This window comes from Cenococcum geophilum (genome assembly GCF_001692895.1).
Source record: "Cenococcum geophilum 1.58 unplaced genomic scaffold K441scaffold_18, whole genome shotgun sequence".
Taxonomy (NCBI): domain Eukaryota; kingdom Fungi; phylum Ascomycota; class Dothideomycetes; order Gloniales; family Gloniaceae; genus Cenococcum; species Cenococcum geophilum.
In genome coordinates this window covers 2,268,076-2,287,687 of record NW_027137576.1, presented here as the reverse complement: position 1 = coordinate 2,287,687, position 19,612 = coordinate 2,268,076, and the positions used below count along the sequence as shown (strand labels likewise).

General features: G+C 38.0%; 3 protein-coding genes across 3 annotated transcripts; 2 read left to right on the top strand and 1 right to left on the bottom strand.

Moving 5' to 3' along the window:
- Positions 1-7,432: 7,432 nt before the first annotated feature.
- K441DRAFT_557646 (uncharacterized protein) lies at positions 7,433-7,654 on the bottom strand (the record flags this gene model as incomplete). The annotated part of the gene is made up of 1 exon (XM_067643384.1): positions 7,433-7,654. A coding segment is annotated over one exon (222 nt), but the record flags the coding sequence as incomplete, so codon positions are not given.
- An 8,100-nt stretch (positions 7,655-15,754) lies between these two features.
- On the top strand, positions 15,755-15,907 carry K441DRAFT_558011 (uncharacterized protein; the record flags this gene model as incomplete). Its single annotated transcript, XM_067643398.1, has 1 exon — positions 15,755-15,907. A coding segment is annotated over one exon (153 nt), but the record flags the coding sequence as incomplete, so codon positions are not given.
- Positions 15,908-17,556: 1,649 nt separating this feature from the next.
- Positions 17,557-19,110, top strand: K441DRAFT_686886 (WD40 repeat-like protein; the record flags this gene model as incomplete). The annotated part of the gene is made up of 13 exons (XM_067652035.1): positions 17,557-17,643; positions 17,908-17,970; positions 18,010-18,091; positions 18,185-18,228; positions 18,262-18,285; positions 18,319-18,354; positions 18,412-18,474; positions 18,523-18,600; positions 18,640-18,726; positions 18,766-18,825; positions 18,865-18,867; positions 18,901-18,978; positions 19,018-19,110. 13 exons carry the CDS (start codon positions 17,557-17,559, stop codon positions 19,108-19,110), a joined length of 798 nt encoding a protein of 265 aa, XP_067504659.1.
- Positions 19,111-19,612: the final 502 nt, after the last annotated feature.

Genomic DNA, 19,612 nt, shown 5'->3' with positions numbered 1-19,612 from the left:
CTAAGTTAAATGACGAATTCCCATACTCTATACGGAGATTATTAACTTCGAAATTCGAATCCGGTATATATGGCGATTCCTCTACTCTAGTGCGTAAATGATTTAAAAACTCTAGCCTTATAGGAGTCGGCTATTTTTGTACATACTTTTAGCAGCAATATACTATAGTGACGGTCTAATAAGGCCTGAGCACTATAAGTATTTCTAGGTGGAATTTATATCCTTTAAAGCGCCTGTAGCTAGTTAGCTAAAGGCTTTAAATTTCTATAGATACGTACTCTGATTTCATGGCTTTGGTTTAGGTGGAGTATAATTTAACAGCCTTTATATCTTTATCTTAATCTCTTCCTAAGCAAGTTTTTCAAAATAGTAGTATTAATAATCTTAGTACCGGGGTTCATTTAGCGGAGATATCTTCGGGGAAGGGCTTTAGGAAACTCTTTTACTTTGCTTGGATTATACTTAATATGGGTATTACCTAGGGGGGTACTGTAATTGCAATATAAGGTAACTGGTTCTTTAATTTATTTATATCTCTCGCAGAGGATTGTAAGGATCGCGGTGCCTAAATAGGGGGCTAATAAGTCACCGTAAGGATGACTAATTAGAGATATAACTATGTAACCTCTACTTATATAGACACTGGCGACATTTATAAAAAGGAAAGAAGGTAAGAAAGTATAAAGGAGAAGTATATAGCAGTATAGTACTAGCTTAGACGGACTATAGGCGTAACAGTATAATTGTTTAGTTGGTAGACTCTATCTATATATTTTAATACTAGCAGTTCTTTCTTTATGCGTAAAACCACCAATATATAGACTTTATTAACGTAGTATTTGTAGCTTATAAAGGCTATAGGGGGGAAAGGAGCACGCTAGCATTTGGGGCGCGCTATTAATATAATTTTCGACGTAGCAGATCTGCAGGGGAGGTAGCAGATAGTGACGTTTATAGGTAAGGGGAGCTCGGCTATAGGAAGGTCATTTAAGATAGCTGGAGCTGAGTTGCGCTATTGCTGGGTAGGTTGCGGAGGTTTATATAAGCTTGGCTGCCGTAGGTCCTTGGCTTTAGTTAAGGGGGAGAGTGAAGCTAGCGGAGCTTGCGTGGGCGGAGCTTGTGCGGACGGAGCTTGCGTAGGCGGAGCTTCTGTAGACGGAGCTTGCGTAGGCGGAGCTTGCGTAGGCGGAGCTTGCGCGGACGGAGCTTGTGCGGACGAGGCTTGTGTAGGCGGAGCTTGCGCGGACGGAGCTTGTGTAGACGGAGCTTGCGTGGACGGGGCTTGTATAGATAGGGCTTGTGTGGGCGGAGCTTACGTAGACGGAGATTGCGCGGACAAAGCTTATGTGGACGGAGCTTGCTAGGGTATAGACGCAGTAGGTGGTTGAGGTGTCCTAGGGGTAGTGGTAAGTGGGCGTAATTTGAGACGATAGTTGATAGTATATGAATTGAAGGGTCCTTTGCTGTTGATATATAGCTAAATTTCTGTATCTAACCATTCCGTATAGTCGTTTTTATGAGCGACGTTGTATAGTGCTTATGGTACTGACTTGCTCTTTTTGTTAAAGACCCATACTCCATTACGTTAGAGCAGTTGTTTAAGTCTTTTAATTATAGACCTATTAGCGTCCTTAAATGTTTGTACCTTAAAATTATTAAAGTCCTTTTAGTATAAATCCCATAGGGTTTTATCCTTAAAGTTATAGCTAGTATACTTATTGATTTTAAAGTAAATGTAATTAGTGATATCCTCTACAGTAGTTTCGTTGGTTAGGGTGATTCTATTAGCCCAGTTTAGACGTTAGGTTTGTGTATTAGACATAATTAACTGGCGTAGATCGTAGTATAGGTTATAGTGTAGGTCGTAGTGTAGGTAGGGGTGTAGGTAGGGGTGCTGCTGACGCTGCTGGGTATACTGGCGCTTAGTAAAGAGGTCGTACTAGGTGTTAATTTTACATAGTAGACGCGAACTGAACGAAGCCTTAGAGGAGTCGGTTCTTTAAGTTCCCAGGGCCTTAGTAGGAAGGGTTCTCCTTAGTAAACNCGANNNGATTNACGGGCCTTNGTAGGAGCGATTGCGTAGTGTCTCTCTTGGGTATTAGGGGTACTGGCACTTAGTAAAGAGATCGTATAGGGTTAATTTGCGTAATGGACGCGAACTAAACGAAGCCTTAAAGGAGTCGGTTTTTTAAGTTCCCAGGGCCTATATAGGAAGGGTTCTCCTTAGTAAACATAATGTAGTTGACGGGCCTTAGTAGGAGTGATCGCGTAGTGCTTCTCTTTGTAATAATACCTGGCTAATCTGTGATATTAACTAATTAGTGTCGGTATTACCTGGGGGGGTACTGTAATTGCAATATATGGTAACTGGTTCTTAATTCATTCGTATCTCTTGTAGAGAATTGTAAGGATCGTGGTGCCTAAATAGGGGGCTGATAAGTCACTATAAGGATGACTAATTAGAGATATAACCACGTAACGTAGTCTGCGGGCAAGTGGCCTACGCGGGCAAGTGGCCCACCTTAAAAACTTACCAAAAATTGGAAAAATCGCACCTTAATATCTTAACAACCACTTAATAATAAATTCTAATAATTTAGATATAGGCTTTTATATACACTCCGTAGCTTCTATTAAAGTTATATAGTAATTAGTTTTTAAGATATTATAATTTGGGGGCTAAAATAAAGCTATATTACTATATCTTAAAAACCACTAAACTAATTACTATGCAACTTTAATAGAAGGTGTAGAGTGTATATAAAAGTCTAAATTTAAATTATTAGAATTTATTATTAGGTGGTTGTTAAGATATTAAAGTGCGATTTTTTAGTAAGTTTTTAAGGTGGGCCACTTGCCCGCGTGGGCTACTTGCCCATAGACTATGTTAACCTCTACTTATATAGACACTTAAGAATGCCTTAATAAATTGTTAGAGGAAGTGGTTTAAGGTATACATAGGGTATTTAGAGTAATAACGCTATTTATAGCGCTTTAGGCCTATATAGTAATGCTCTAAACCCTATTTTTCTTAGTCTCCCTCCCCTAAAAAAGTTTACCCGAGTATTGCCTGTTGTTTACACTGTTACCCTGGCCCCCTACTTATTAATATTATTTCTATTACCACTATAGCTTCTAACGCATTAGATAGGCCTATATTGAGAGCTGGGTGACAAAAAGGATAGTAGGAAACGATTTGGGCGTCGCTAGGTAGGTCCTTTGGCATTAACTCTATACTAAGAGTTATAATAGTTGCTAACTACTCTACTAGTTGAATTTAGTTGCAACTAGTTGCTAAGACTTTAATATTGATTTAATTAATTCAATTAACTGAGCTTTCTGCTTACTAAACTTTTAATTTAACTAATTTGAAGCCTTAGTTAAGTTGAGTTGATTAACTTATAACCCTAGTAAGATTAAGCGCTAAGCTTGCTACTTAAACTTAAAACCGCAAGATCGCTAGCTGTCTATAATTATAGCGTATTAAAGATCGTTTCTTCTTGCTGGCTTAGGTTTGGTAAGAATAAGGATGTAGATTTAGGTAAAAGAGGCTAGCGTAACTGGAGATATAATTTAGGCCAACAAGCTACCTATTATTAGGACGGTCCTGTTTTAATACCTAATAATAAATGCTTTCTTAAAGGAGGCTTTCTAGATAAGAAATTTCTATAAGGAGCTATTTTTAGAATAATGGGACGTCATCTTCGCTCTATGCTATTATAACATAGGTTCCCGTTATTAGGCCCTCGCAGAGATATATATTGTTCCTGGCTTAGGCATGCCCTAGTAGTAGTAATCGCTAGAAATGACTACAAATATTCTAAATACCCCGGGGAACCTCTTGCCAATATCTTCTAACAACTTAGACGCTCCTAATAAACGTCCTCTTTCGAATCAAGAACGTTATAAAATACTTTAGGGGGCCATTTTCTCAAGTTATAGATGGCTTGAAGCGGTGGAAAGAGAGCTTAAGTTAAATCCTGTTCTTATTTGGACTTAACTCCATGCGTTTTATGCGGAGAAAAGTCGGACGGAGGTAAACGGTGTTGAGCCAACCTATATGGCTCTTCTTTCATGCGATATATCCGGAGACGTGGTATACCTAAGAGATCTTTTCTTTAGCTCTCTAAGACCGTATAGATATATTGAGGGTGCCTTGGAGATCACATTCAACAGTGGGATTATTTTAAACATTGCCGACGTCTTGTTCTCTCCTAAGATAATACCTACAGATACGGAGAAGCTACTTTTTAACGGAGGTAAACTTTGTTCGAATTATTCGTTCTAAAAGAGCACTGACTTTGGATTTAAAGTGCTTAAACCACCCTTTATTTCACTAACCAGGTCGAGAATTCCGTGGCAGGATAAATGGTTTTTAGTAGCATAATTAGTATCTCTAGAAGGCTCCTAAACATTTAAACAGTGGTTTAGGGACTTGGAAGAGGAATACTTATTAGACCGCAATGTAGAGGTTAGATACTGTAATAACTAGCGGTATTTATTTAACTTTATTCTTCTATTAAGCTATCCCTTACAACGGCAGGGTCCTGTAGGTAGATAGCCCATACGTAAACAACAGTTTTTCAAAACAACGCGTATGTCAATATACCACTACTATGCCTTTTAATCGTGCCAAAGTTGATAAGGACCTTGTTCGGAAGACTTAATATAAGGTTCCTCCTAATCACATTGCCAAAAAAGACCCCCCGAAGCCCTTAGTCCGATTGATCCAATTAGCTAGCCCTTATTAATAATAATAGGGCCCATTTTGCCGTTGCAAGGGATAGGTAGCTCCGGTCTTCGAGCTTGCGTTATTCTTAATTTAGCGATAGGCCTATAACTAAATTTAAAAGCATAAGATTGCTCAGACTTCTTATTACCTTAGAAGCTTAGACCAAGAAATCGATTATGCGGATATAGGAATATCCGCACCGTCCACTAAGCTGATTTAGGACGGCAATCGTTTTCTTAGTCTGAGGGACTTTAGTAAGATTTGTAGAAAACCTAAACACCGTTTATATAAGAAGACCTCATTAACTTTAACAAAATTAATCTACCCTCCTACAATACTTATTAATATAAAAATTACACCAAATTATAGAGAAAAGCCTACTCTATAAGTTATGAGATCTTTAGCTCCTTATACACGCACGATATTAAGAGGAGTTCGTTGCCGCAGAGGCTCCAATTCTACTNCCCTACTAAGGCGCGTAGTAAATACGCTTACGCCTACGCTACCAGCCCTCTTCGCAACTAGTGGGTATTCTATCTGCTATATACCTATTTAATTTATTTACTTTACAGCCCTTTATAGGTTATAGTGTAGGCCCTAATAAAGTTATAAGCTCCGCGTTTGTGTAGAGCTATAGAGCTTTACGAGAGCTCTATAGAATGAAGCTTAGGGGGAGACCTATACGGAGCTCTGCATGGAGCTCTACTAAGGCTCTACGGAGGCTCTGCACGAAGCTCTATACGAAGCTCTGTAAAAGCTCTGCTTAAAGCTCTGCTTAAAGCTCTGCTTAAAGCTGCTTAAAGCTCTGCTCGAGGCTCTGCTCGAAGCTCTACTTAAGGCTCTACTTAAAGCTCTACTTGAGGCTCTACTTAAAGCCCTATATAGAGCTCTAAAGCTCTACTAATACGCAGCACTAATATACTAGGAAGGTTCTATAATCGCTCGTATAAACGCCCGTATAAACGCCCATACAATTATCTCTATAAATGTCTCTGCAATTAATCGCCCGTATAAACATCTACACGTCTATATATCTGCACATCTATAGGTCTATACGCCCGTATAAACGTCTGTAGGTCTACATATCTGTATATCTATAGGTCTGCACGCCTGTATATAGCTCTACACAAAGCTCTGCATTAAGCTCTATACAAAGCTTTGCATTAAGCTCTGCACGAAGCTCTGCTTAAAGCTCTACTTAAAGCTCTGCTCAAAGCTCTGCTTAAAGCTCTACTTAAAGCTTTGCTTAAAGCTCTGCTTAAAGCTTAAAGCTCTGCCCAAAGCTCTGCCCGAAGCTCTGCCTAAAGCCCTATATAGAGCCCCAAAGCTTTACTAACACATAGCACTAATATACTAGTATACTAGGAAGGTTCTACAATCGCCTATATAAACGCCTATACAAACGCCTATATAATCGTCTCTATAAACGTCTCTATAATTGATCGCCCGTACGAATATCTGCATATCTACATATCTATACATCTACACGCCTACACGAAGGTCTGTATGAAAGTCTACACGAAGGTTTGCACGAAGGTCTATATAAAGGTCTACTAAGGCTCTATACAAGGCTTTGCGCGAGGCTCTGCCTAAAGCTTACCCCCTAGTAGTAGTAGAGGCTCTCTAGGCTAAGGGAGTATGTTTTTAAGGAAGGGCCTAACTATAACACCTACTAGGTGTTATAATAGCTTTAAGTAGTAGATATCTACATATCTATATAGTTTTATTAATATTAGCAGACTATTTAATAAGATAAATACATTCTTAGGTTTTTAATAACGCGTTTTTTAACTTTAACGAAATTGATGTTAGGACTGAGCAATAGTCGTATTATAAAATTCATACCATTTAGAAGCCCTAAGTCTTAAAAATAATGTATGAACTTTTGGTAATAATAACGCGTTATATAAATAAATAAATTAGATATCCGCAATCTCTATTTTACGGATTTTGTTTAGGATTTTAACAAAACTCGCCAAAGCCTCTTAGACGTGATTTTGCAATTCGGAAGACGGCGTAGGTTATTCCGACGCTAGCTAAAAAATCACGTCTAAGCTCGCTAAGGTAAGACTTCTCGTTAATATTAATTGAGCAAAATTATCGCATTTGGTATATTAGGTTTAGCTTGTTTTAAAACCAGCTACGTAATTATTTATAGGCGCTTATATGACTAACCCCGCAATCAACCGGCTCTTGCTAGCTGCACCTTGCCTAGCGCCCCTTTAGCCTTACTATATTAAAGCCCCGCTATATTAGAGCTTAGTATCTAGTAATGTCTATCTCCAGAACCAGAAGTGCAGTTAATTTATTAGCTGGGTGCTTATAATTATAGGTATATAATTACCGTTTTATAAGTAGTTAAGAGTGTCTTTTAAAAGTTTAGACTATCTATAGAAAGGTTGCTGTTAAAGTAAACCGTAACTAGATAAAGCAACCTAGGAACTAAATAGAAGACCACTAAAGTATCCACCGCATCCTTTGTGTGATAATGGCCATGCCTGTCCCTAGGCACACTACGCATCAAAATTGCCAACATCCACCTTAAGAATCCTATCCGTGTTGATTTGTCCATATATACGGTTGTAATCACTCTCTTCGCCAACTCGGACGGGCATAAGTGCCTCGGGATCCTAGATAATTAACGCATTAAACTAATGGCTATATCGCCCTACTGCCCGCGGTGCAGACCTACCAGGGATATTAGCCTTGTAATATTGTGATGCCGTTATCCTGCATTTCCTTACTCGCCTTGACCGATATCTTAAATAGGTGTGGCTTGGTAAAGACGGGGACAGCAGCAATGCCACGGCGGGCACAACTAAGCGTAATGTTACGGTCGTAGTTAGCATGGCCAATCTGGTAGCTGTTAGAGAAGACGCAGAGAGCCATGCCGTTAGTAGGAGGGTTATTGGTGCAGATAGTTGTACTAGGCGTAATCTATGTTGGTTAGAAATGCGTGACCTAAGTAGTGCGAAGGGAAAATGTAGGTGTTCAAACCTAAATATCTAAGGCTTTTTGGAAGGATTTGTGTATATCCTCGCCTTCTGGATAACTAAGCCTTTATATCAACCATAATACAACTAAGGCTTATAATATTTAGGCACAACCTATAAGTTATAGCCAGGAAAGTATATTAGGTAGCCAAGCTTAGGAACAATAGTAGTAATAACGCTCTCTACAGTATAGAAACCCTCTAAATATATTATTCATCCTGCTTTATAGTATATACGGGTAAAGAATGTCTACGTAAGTTAGCCCGCTCAGGCGCCGAGTTAGGCCTCTGCTTAGGGAATTGACGTTTTTCGTTCACTAAGCTCTTACTCGTAAAGAAGCATTAACCATTATAAGAACTTCGGGAAAGACTAAATCTACCTTTATAATCTACGTTATGTCTAGCAGATCCGAGAATACTATGCTAAAGGAGGCTTAGCCACATGCAGAAAAAGCACGTTAACGCGTGGATTTGGCCTTAGGAGTGTCGTCCTATCTTTACTGTGATTTGCTAGCCTACTAGCGAGTTAATTAGAGGAATTTTGTTATTTCCTTTAAGAAGAAAAATAAATGGCTTTAAGTCTACTTTTCTAGTATAGATCTAAACGAACCTATAAGCTTTACCCCTAAATTAAAATCATTCGGAGCTCCATCTTTAGAATTAGACTTATCTTTAATATGTTACTCAATCGCACTAAAACAAATTCGTAGCATAAACGCGTCTCGGTCGACAGCTTCGCCATTTAAATTTTTTTCCAAGAGGGAGTTATCTTTTATAAGACGTGGCCAAACGAGCTTTAACATTGCCCGGAGGAACTCCTTAGAAATCCCGCATTTACTATAAGTGGACATTATAGATGCCATTTCAGCGACGTCTAACTGGGTGGAGCCTAGTGGAGAGCGATTAGGATTCTTAACTAGCTCCTTACTATCTAGTATAATCGGAACATCTAGAGTATCACCTGGTGATACGTTGGAAGATAAGAAGGACGACAACGATAAGGAGGAGTTAGTTACCTGCTCCCGCGCTTGCGCTTACATTTACCTCTAGCGCTTACCTTCTTTCTTTTCCCTCTTCTTTATACGCTGCTAGAGCTTTTTATGTTTGTTGTTTAACTCCCTAGTTATTACAATCCATAAAATGTCCGCTAGTAGCTCCTCCCTACTATGCTCTTCCTCATTGTGGCCCGTAGTCGCCAGCATCTCTAGCTCCTTGTCTGTGGTGCGGTCGACGTTGGTGGTAAGAAGGAAGATATAGCCGGGAAGTCGAGATATTTAATAAAGAGGGCTAAGCTTTGCTTTAGGCTAGTATGCTATAACTTTAAGGGTTTTAATAGGGTGGGTTATAAGGAGTTATATTAAAGAACTCGTTATCGATTGTAACGTAGCCGATATGACTTAGCTCTGGCTAACTCTAATAATACCTAGATGCTCTCCGCTTCGTAAAATTCTACCCTACTCGCTGAGTTTAAGGAGCGCCGCCACTATATAATCTAGCCAGATTCCTATAGTTTCATCTAGTATGCTTATATAAAATCGCCTAAGTAGATAAACTTCTGGAGACCAGAGCTATCTAATCCTGTATTGAAACCACGTCCGTATAAGCCGGCCCCGCTTAGTTAAACCTATATAAAGATATTACCGAGCCATTCCCCTAGGCTTTGCGCTAGTAGTTCAGCCTAAGAGTGCTATAATTTGTTAAATCCGACCCCGGCGTCCGCTATTAGTGCTTATATAAATTTAATTAACTTCTAGATATTAGACTTATCTAATCTAGTCTACTTATAAACACTTATACCGTCTAATCCAGCCCCTTGTTTCGCATTAGGCCGTCTCTATATAATACTACTCCCCTAACTATAGCTTTTTATACTCCTTAGAGCTATGCCTACCTTAGATTTGCGCCGCTTTACTAACTAGTCGACCCCTATAAAAAGGCCGTATATAGATGTGGCTGCGCTAAGAATAGGTAGCTCTAGGCTATTTCTGTTAAATAGCTAATAATTAGTCGGCTTATAGTAAGGGGTTCCTTATATAATAGGGGTTTAAAAGAATCTTTGTATATGCAAAAGGTGAAGCCAGTTTTATAACCTACTATATTAGGCTTAGCGGCGCTCCTCTTTATTGATTAGGCAAACGTAAACCCCCCTACTTTCTCCATCTGCCCCTCTTTTACTACATCTTTCTCTCTCTCCGTCTCTTTTACTCTCTCTCTCTCCGTCTTTTTCGCTCTCTCCACTACCTCTCTAAAGCCATTTAATCCTATTTAGTTTGGCGAGCCCACTTATATTAGCGCTATCGTTATCTTCCCTACGCCTCCCTCCACAGACTATTCCCGTCTTTAGTCTTTATTCGTACTAGTAGCTATAAGTAGTATATATAGCATTCTAGAAGAGCTCTTAAATCTTATATAGTTATTTATTACTGCCGACTTCTACTTATAGGATATCCGCAGGACCTGTAAAGTATTTAAGCGCGTCTCCCGCAAGACCTTTATAGATACCTTTATATATAAAGGAAGCCTGCTAATTATTATAGACGAGCTAGACCTTAGATATATAGTAGAACTGTTAATAAGCGTATATAGAACATCTATTATATTAACTTATATCTTCTCCCGTAACTAGGTAACTGAAAAAGATCTAGAAAGCTAGGTTTATTAGGTCCCTAAGAATCTAGCTTATATTAATTAAACTATATTTCCCTAGATTATGTCATTTTAGGAGAACTAGGCCAAAATCCGGGAAACTAATTCGGATGTGGAAATGCTAGCAACTATTATTAAAAACCTAGATTGCTAAGAAATTACTATTAGGTTACCTAATTTCCGCGATAGCGATTGGCGAGATACCTACTCGCTATGTAGATTTAATCGACTTTTATAGGAGAACGGCGCACTATTAGTTTACTATATAATGGCTAGGAATACCCTCAATTATATTAACTAGATCTTTAGGAGGGTTTTTACGGTAATATAAGTAGTGGAACGTGATATAGAGGTTGTAGACGTTGCTATTTCCTTAGCGCATTTTTTAGAACGGAGAACCGAGGATTTTAAAGATAGGGTTTAAAAGTATATTACTTTCTATAGGGCACTTTTAAAAGATATAGACGTTAGTTTCAAGGTCTAATTATGCCTAAAACCTATAGTAGCGGGATTTACTAACCTGAAGTCATTATATAGCGGATCCCAATTACATCTTTTAACAAAGCTTTTCCGGACGGTTAAATACCTTAAACTTAATACCCCTTTATAGTGTGCGCTATAAGATACCATTCTATTTAGAGAGTTTACAAACCTATACTATTTACATTTACGGTCCTTAGACCTTAGTAACAATCCAGCTAAGTTAGTTAAGTTCCTTATATAACTGCTAAAATAAATAGAATTAATAGAATTGGCTAAATTACGTTCTAGCTTAAAGAATTATTGGATTCGCTTCTTAACTACTTTAGCTAATTATAATCTGTCTTTCTAGTTATGCTTTTTTATATTAAGTTTTAACAAGCTATATAGAAAGGGACTATAGTGTCTTAATAGATATATAGGCGCATATCCACTAGAGCCGGAGGGAGTTAAGAAGGGTTTCTATTAGTTATAAGAGTTGGTTATAAAGTTGCATATTTAGTAACTATTTTAAAGTCTAAGTAGCTGGGGGAAGCTGCACTAAGGCTGATATTCTAGCCGTAGCAGATAATTAACTAGAGCTTTCTCCCTTTATTAAGCATACCCTCGCTAGGGGTGTATGGCTATAATAGAATATATATACATACGTTTTCGTGGCGTGCACTTAGACATAATTAAAAGTCTCTTAAAAAGGATATGTTGTCAATAGCAAGGCCGGTTCGGGTGCTCGTAATGGGGTACCCAACACTTAACCAAATTTGGCGACTTCAATCGGCACAATCCGCTATAGGGGGGAAGTTATTAGTACCACATTAACGTAGGAAAAAAGCGCGCCAATTATCAACTTTATGGCGGACCGTATATAAATAAGGATCGACTATAATAACAACTATATAAACGCTTAGACTTAAGAAGAAAGGCTACTAGAAATCTGGGTTAACAAGCGCAGGAGTAGGAGGAAATTCCCATTTAGGCAAGGAGTATATATTTAGCAAGATTACTACCTAGCTAAGTAGTACTATAGCGCCTTCCCCGACCCTTCCATTTACTCGCTAATTCTAGGCTATATAAAGACAAGGCCAATTATATAGAGGAGAACTATTACATTATATTATATCCTACTAGTATATCGACCTTATAGCCAATATTTAATTTATATATTTATTTATTAAACTAGTTCTAAGAGATTATAATCCGTCTTTTCTACCTATAAAACTTATATCCTTTGACTTCTTAACCTAAAATCTTTAAATTTCTTCACATAGAATTACAACATCTGTTTTACACGATGTGCACTAAAACCGTCACTAGCACTAAATATAAATGCGGGCATACCGTAGAGGAGTCTTTTATTATAGCTTATAGTAATGAAGATTACGGGATTGTAACTAGCACTATTACTCTCGCGTAAAGTACTAACCGATTATATAACTGTCCCTTATACCGCTAGTATATATACTAGAGGACACCATAAAGTATAAACACTAATTATTAACGTAGGCGTTACGGTTATCTTCTAGAAAGGGTAGGGAAAGTGAAATATAGTTACGTTCTTTTTTAATTGCGCTTATGCTATATTAGGATTAGGTAAAGGGGCGGTAAAACATCGTTATAGTTTATATTTAGGTACGCTAAACTAAATGAAATTAATATCCGCCATTTTAGTATACAGCATATATATAACAGAAAGAGCTTAAACAGCTTCTCCCACGTAACTAGTTCGTGGCCCTTTTATATACCTATTGCACTCGCTAAACTTTGCTTTTAATTTTTTGCGAATCCACTATATCTAATCCCAATACCTACTATACGAATTGTGCTGTTAGGTACGCAGTTCCACTGCTTTTAAGAGAATTCAGTGTTTATGCTGAAACAGTATACCTTAAGCTCCTTCTCTAAGTCGCTAATATGCCGCGACACGGCCTTCCGGTGGTTAGATTCTCGATATTTAATTACCGCGTATTTTTAGAAGACTAAGGCAGTATAGCTAAAGTTTGCCTTTTAGACGACGGCAAGACAGTTCTCAAATTTACGCTAGCTTTTAATCTTGATGGGTGTAATAACGAGGTCTTATATATAGCATAATACAAGGAAGCGGATTCCTTAATACTCTTAGAGCGGGAAAAGGCAGTGTATAAGCATCTAGGCGTATATAAAGGGATCCTTATATATCTTAATATCTCTAGTATAGGGTTATAGTTTCCTTTTATAAAGAACGGGAGTTTATGGCGCTATTTTAGTAATCTAATAAAGCCGATACAGTTCTCTATAAAGCTTTTATAGGTTAAGGGTGCCACAAGGAGTATTAGCTTTATTTATTTAATAGGCGTACTCTAGGCCAATATAAGTACTAGAAATTTTCTTATGGCTAACAACCTATTATTAGTACTTTGCGACTTTTCTAGTTCGGCAATAGGCGACTAAGACGCGTTAGTTAGGCAGGAGATGCGGTACCGAAAAGTAGATAGTGTAGAGCCCTTTTGCATCTCCGTTACAACTAAGATATTTGCTATTAGTAGCCTTATATACAAGATCATGACTAAAAAGAGGCCGTATAACGAAATTAAAGATAAGGATAAGATTAAAGGGTTATTTAGGGCGCAAATTTTCCCCCTAACGGTCTATATTCCGCTTAGAAGTATTATTAACAAATACTAGTTAGATGGATTTAAAACAGTCGCAGAAGTGCTTAAAGATATATAAATAGAGGAGAAGACTCTAAAAGCGGGAGATAGGCAGTAGGATTACTTAACGATCGCTCTATATTAGGGGTTTGGGACCGCCACATACCCTTAAAGGCATAACCTTATCTAAAGATACGCAACTCAAAACACTCGTCGCTTTATCTTAGGTTTTACCCTATAGGAGGCATCGTATCTTTACCGTTTAATATCAACAAAGACGGGCTATAATTCGTCTCAGCGGTGTTAGAGGAGGAAGATATGTCGGAATAGCTGCGCTAACGATTACTGCCTTAGGTGCGGATCTGGCAAACATTAGGCAAAGGATTCTATTTACTTCTAGTTATAAAGAAACCAGCAGATTTTGTAGAAACCCTAAAAAAACCAAAGCGGAAACTAAATATCACCTATAACCCAATTACATAACTTAATAGAATACAATTAGTTATATATTCTTAAAATTCTCTTATATATAGTATATTATATAGTACGTTAACTCCGCTATATAAGTCCTTGATGGTTGTCCTATATTTATAACTACCCTTTCTAGTTCGCCACTGTAATCTTTAAAGATTAATGATGTATTCCTCTATGCCTCTTAAATATATTTAAATTCCTATAGATTTTCTAAATCCCCTAATAAGTGTGCCTCTTTTAACTCTAAGTATAGAACGCTTTTAAACCTTTCCAGCTCTTACATTACGCTATTATTTCCCTATTTCCGCAAGATCTAGCAAGTTAAATAACCCCATCTATATTTTATCCCCTTTTAATTCTATCTCTTCCCTTAAGGTATTTATATTGGTGTTATACCTATACCATAACTAGCCGAAGGAATCTGTAATTATAACCCTAGATTTTCTAGGAGATTTTTAAACTCTTATAGACGTTAAATATGCAGGAGACTTCTACTATATGGTGGACTTATGGCGTACTGCTAGTTTACGTTAGGGGTAAAGGTTCTGGCGATTATAGAGGCCTATAGAGGAATATACTCGCATAAGGGTAACTACGCGGTATAGTGCAACTTAGGGGAATAGGGAAGGGAGGCCCTTTTAAAACATTTGCCGAGGCTCCCAAATAGGAGAAGGGGGAAGGGCACTTATTGAGGAAATGTGGTGCTTATGGAGTTCGGTATATAACGATTTTGGTTTAAGTGGACAGGTTTAGTGAAGCGAAAGTGCGACGGGCTTTATATAATATTAAGGTTTTAAGGATTCTTATCCCTAACATCTTATTATCACATATAGTTATAAAACAAGACGCTAACCAAGGTAGGTGATCTTCGTTAGTGGCGTATTATGGGGTACCCTAAACACTAAATACGCCATATATAGCTCGGACTCGATTACCGCTTAGATCTATTAAACCTTCTATCCTCTACTTTATTTCTACTTCCTCTATCTCAACGTATATATATTCTATTATGGTTATGCACTATCTAGGGTATAGGCCATTACGGAGCGCTAGCTAAATACTTTCTGCTATTAATATGCTTGCTCTAGTTTAGAAACTTCTACCTTAATAAGGGTCTAGTTAGTATAGGTTGGCCGCCCTCCCTGCTAGCGTAATCGAGGTGTTTATCCACTTCTCTTAAAACTTAAGGTTAGCAATTAAGCTTAAAGAGTGTTATTAGTCACCTTATCACAGTTCTAGAGTATTCTAGCAGTGTTATAATACTAAGACGCGGATGAAGTTAATCCGGATAAGGTTTTAGGCCTAATACCGATCCTAGTAATCGACTACTTTAGCTATTTTAGACGTGTCCTAGGATAGCTGACCGCCTTACCAATATATCCTTGCTAGGTTACCCTTCTTCGTCCTTTTACCAGTGCAGAACTATCGGTCCTTTACGGCATATAATAGCTCGCCTTTAATCCGCCTAGCCTAAAAGCTTTAGAAATAAGGCTATTACGGCTAACGTAGTCTAGCAAGGCATAGGCAATGCTAAGTGCGATATCTACAATAGTAAGCCATTTGTCCCTCTACTATATCGTTTAACTTCTATAAGTAAAGTGCTTTAGCTAATCTTTTTTTAATATAGGCCCTATTATTATATTACCCTATTATAAGTTAAAAGTAGGGTTAACTAACGCGCCCTAAGCGGCCTTTAATGCTCTTAGAAAAGACGACTACCCTTACTACCTTTCTAATACTTAAATTTAAGTCTTTAAGCAAATATAAACGTAGGCAGATAGAGATAACCTAAAATATATCTTTTAGCTAAGCAGTTTAGCGGGGACGGGGAAGTCGACTATTGCTCGTATAATTGCCCGCGAATACTATAACAAAAAATGCTTTATAGCCAGCTTTTTCTTCTTAAGAGGCGGTGGGGACGTAGGTTATACGGGGAAGTTCGTTAGCACTATTACTTAATAGCTAGCGCAGAGGTGCACCACCTTTAAGTCTTTACTTATTAAGGTAATATTAAACGACAAAGGCATTAGTAGTAAAACCCTAAAAGACTAATAGAATAAGCTCGTTTTATAACCGCTATTTAAGCTAGGAGCTAGCTTATTTTAGGCCCCCTTACTTATTATAATTAATACGCTAGATAAGTGCGAGAAGGAAAGCGATATATAACTAGTACTTTACTTATTAAGCTATTCCTAACGCTTAGGCAGACTACGTTTCCGTATATTTATTATAAGTAGGCCTAATATACCTATCTAATATAGGTTTTTACTAATCCCTAATTAGGATTATTAGGATTTTATACTTTATAATATATTACAGTCCGTTATTAATGGTAATATTTTCACTTTTCTACAGTANACCCTTTTAGATATTNNGCGGAAATATATCCTTAATAAGAACTAGCCANNAGAGGAAGCTATTAGGCGTTTAGTATAAAAGGCCGCGGGGTTATTTATCTGGGCAGCCACCGCCTCTCGGTTTATTAATAAAGGCGGTAACCTCTTTAGTCTATATTAGTTATTAGATATTNTTAANAATAATAGCTCTAATACTAAACCTAAAGAAGAGCTAAATAATATCTACACTAAAGTCCTTAAGAACTTAATTAGTAGGCGTCTAAAGCAGTATAAGAAAGATAAGGCTTATAAAATGCTAAGGGAAGCTCTTAGGGTTATTATTACGCTCTTTTTACCTATTCCTGCTCCCTCTCTTACCCAAATTCTACATATACCTAAGCAGAATATTAGCGCTATACTAGAAGGACTTTACTCTATTCTAGATATTCTAAAAAATCTAACCCAACTAGTTTAACTTTACTATCCTTCCCTCCGGGGCTTCCTTCTAAACTCGTAGAGATATAGAGATAGACATTTTTAGGTTAATAAAAAGAAGGCGCATAAAGTGCTAGCAAATTACTATATATGGCTTATATCTAAGAAGCTCTAAAGAGATATCTATAGCCTATAATCCCGGCGCTAGAATAGTATAAGTCCCACCTAATAATCTCGCGCGTTATCTTCCGGTAGAGCTTTAGTACGCTTGTAGGTACTAAGTTAACTATTACTAGCGCAGTAAATATCAGCTCTTAGATAATAGTATAGTATATTACTTCTTACGGGACTATTTACTCCACTAGGCTAAGGCTCTTAGCTAGATTAAACGGAGTTTAGAAGGGATTTGCGCTATAGCATTATTAGAGTCTATAATTAACGTAAGTTATATCCTAAGCTTATTAATATAGACAACTAATAAGATTATTCTAGTCTAATAATAATCGCGATCTTCGTACATTTCTCTATAATGCTAAGCAATTCCTCCTATATAACTAATTAATTATTAAGGAAGCACTTCTTTAAATATATTACTGTGCCCTAGTATTTATACCACAGAGGAGCCTAGTTCGCAAGCAGTTTAAGGAAGAGATAGTTAATTAGATTAAGAGATGTCCGTAAATAGTAGAGGAGTGGAGCTCGCTAGTATAGATGCTTGAGGGCTATACTAATAGGGTTAATGCTATTACCTTCTCGCCAAATGGCAAGCTAATTATATTGGCCTTACGCGACAGCACTATATAAATATAGGACGTAGCGACAGGCGCCGCTATATAAATGCTTAGGGGCTATACTAACGGGGTTAATGCTATAGCCTTCTCACCAGATAGTAAGCTAGTCGTATTAGTCTTAGGCGACAGCACTGTGCGGATATAGGATATAGCGATAGGCGCCGCTATATAGACGCTTAAGGGTGTTAGAAATTAGCGATAAGGTACTAACTAAGCTCTAGATACCTTGCGAGGTCAAGCTCTATATACAATCTAGATAGATATTAACGGCATCTACTATATTACAAATTAATTAATATTTATCGTCTGCGTCATCTTTATTATTAATTAGATCCTCAAAATAGCTCCACTATAACCCTATAACCTTGTATTTTTAATAGAGGGCTATACCAACTAGATTAATACCGTGGCCTTCTCGCCAGATAGCAGGCTAGTCGTATTAGCCTTATATAACAGCACCGTACGGATATAAGATATAGCGTTAGGCGCTACTATATAGACGCTTAGGGGCCATACCGATGGAGTCAATGCCGTGTCCTTCTCGCTGGATAGTAGGCTAGTCGCATCGGCCTCGCGCGATAGTACTATATAGGTATAGAATGCAGTAATAGGTGCCGCTATATAGACGCTCGAGGGCTATACTAGGGAGGTCAATGCTGTGGCCTTCTCGCTAGATAGTAGGCTAGTTACGTCGGCCTTAGGTGATAGCACTATGTGGGTATAGGAAGTAGCGATAGGCGCCGCTATATAGACGCTTAATGGCCATACCAAGAGGGTCAATACTATGACCTTCTCGCTGGATGGCAAGCTAATCGCATTGGCTTTAGACAATAGCACTATACGGGTATAAGACGTAGCAATAGGCGTCGCTATATAGACGCTTAAGGGCTATACAAACTAGGTGAATGCCGTAGCCTTCTCGCTAGATAGTAAGCTAGTTATATTAGCCTTAGATAATAGAACCGTGTAGGTATAAAATATTGCGATAGGCGCCGCTATATAAACACTTAAGGGCTATACTAACGGGGTTAATGCCGTGGCTTTCTTGCCGGATAGTAAGTTAGTTATATTGGCCTCGCGCGATAGCACCGTGCGGATATAGGACGTAGTGATAGGCGCCGCTATATAGACGCTTAGGGGCTATACTGACGGAGTTAATACTATATCCTTCTCGCCAGATAGTAGGCTAGTCATATCGGCCTTAGGTAACAGCACCGTATAAATATAAGACGTAGCGACAGGCGCTACTATATAGACACTTGAGGGCTATATAAACTGGGTAAATACTATAGCCTTCTCGCCGGATAGTAAGCTAGTCATATTGGCCTCGGACGATAGAACTGTATAGGTATAGGACGTTACGATAGGCGCCGCTATATAAACGCTTGAGGGCTATACTAACTGGGTTAATGCCGTGGCCTTCTTACCGGATGGTAAGCTAGTTACATCGGCCTCATATAAGAGCACTGTGCAGATATAGGACGTAGCGACAGGCGTCGCTATATAGACACTTAAGGGCTATACTATAGAGGTTAACGCCGTAGCCTTCTCGCTAGATAGTAAGCTAGTCGTATTAGCCTTAGGCGACAGCACTATATAGATATAAGACGTAGCGTTAGGCGCCGCTATATAGACGCTTAAGGGCCATACCATAGAGGTTAATGCCGTGGCCTTCTTGCTGGATAATAAGCTAGTCGCATCGACCTTAGGCAATAGTACTATGTAGATATAGGACGCAGCGACAGGTGCCGCTTTATACATTTTTAAGAATTGCTTTACTTCTACTCTAGCATTTTCTAAGAATGGTTTATACCTTTGCACTAATAAAGGCTTATTTATAATTAATGGTAACCTTTAGGTTATAAAACCGAACTATAATAGCACTCTTTTTATTAAGGACAATTAGATTACTCTTAAAAAATTAAAGCTACTCTAGCTCCCTCTAGAGTATCGGCCTTCTTATTTAGCGTTTTAAGATAATCTTATTATACTTAGTTTTCCTTCTAGTATAGTAACAGTTATAGGATTTAGGATTTACTAAAATATTTTAACGTTATAAATATAAAAGGCGTATTTATACTTTGCCTATATCTAATTACCTA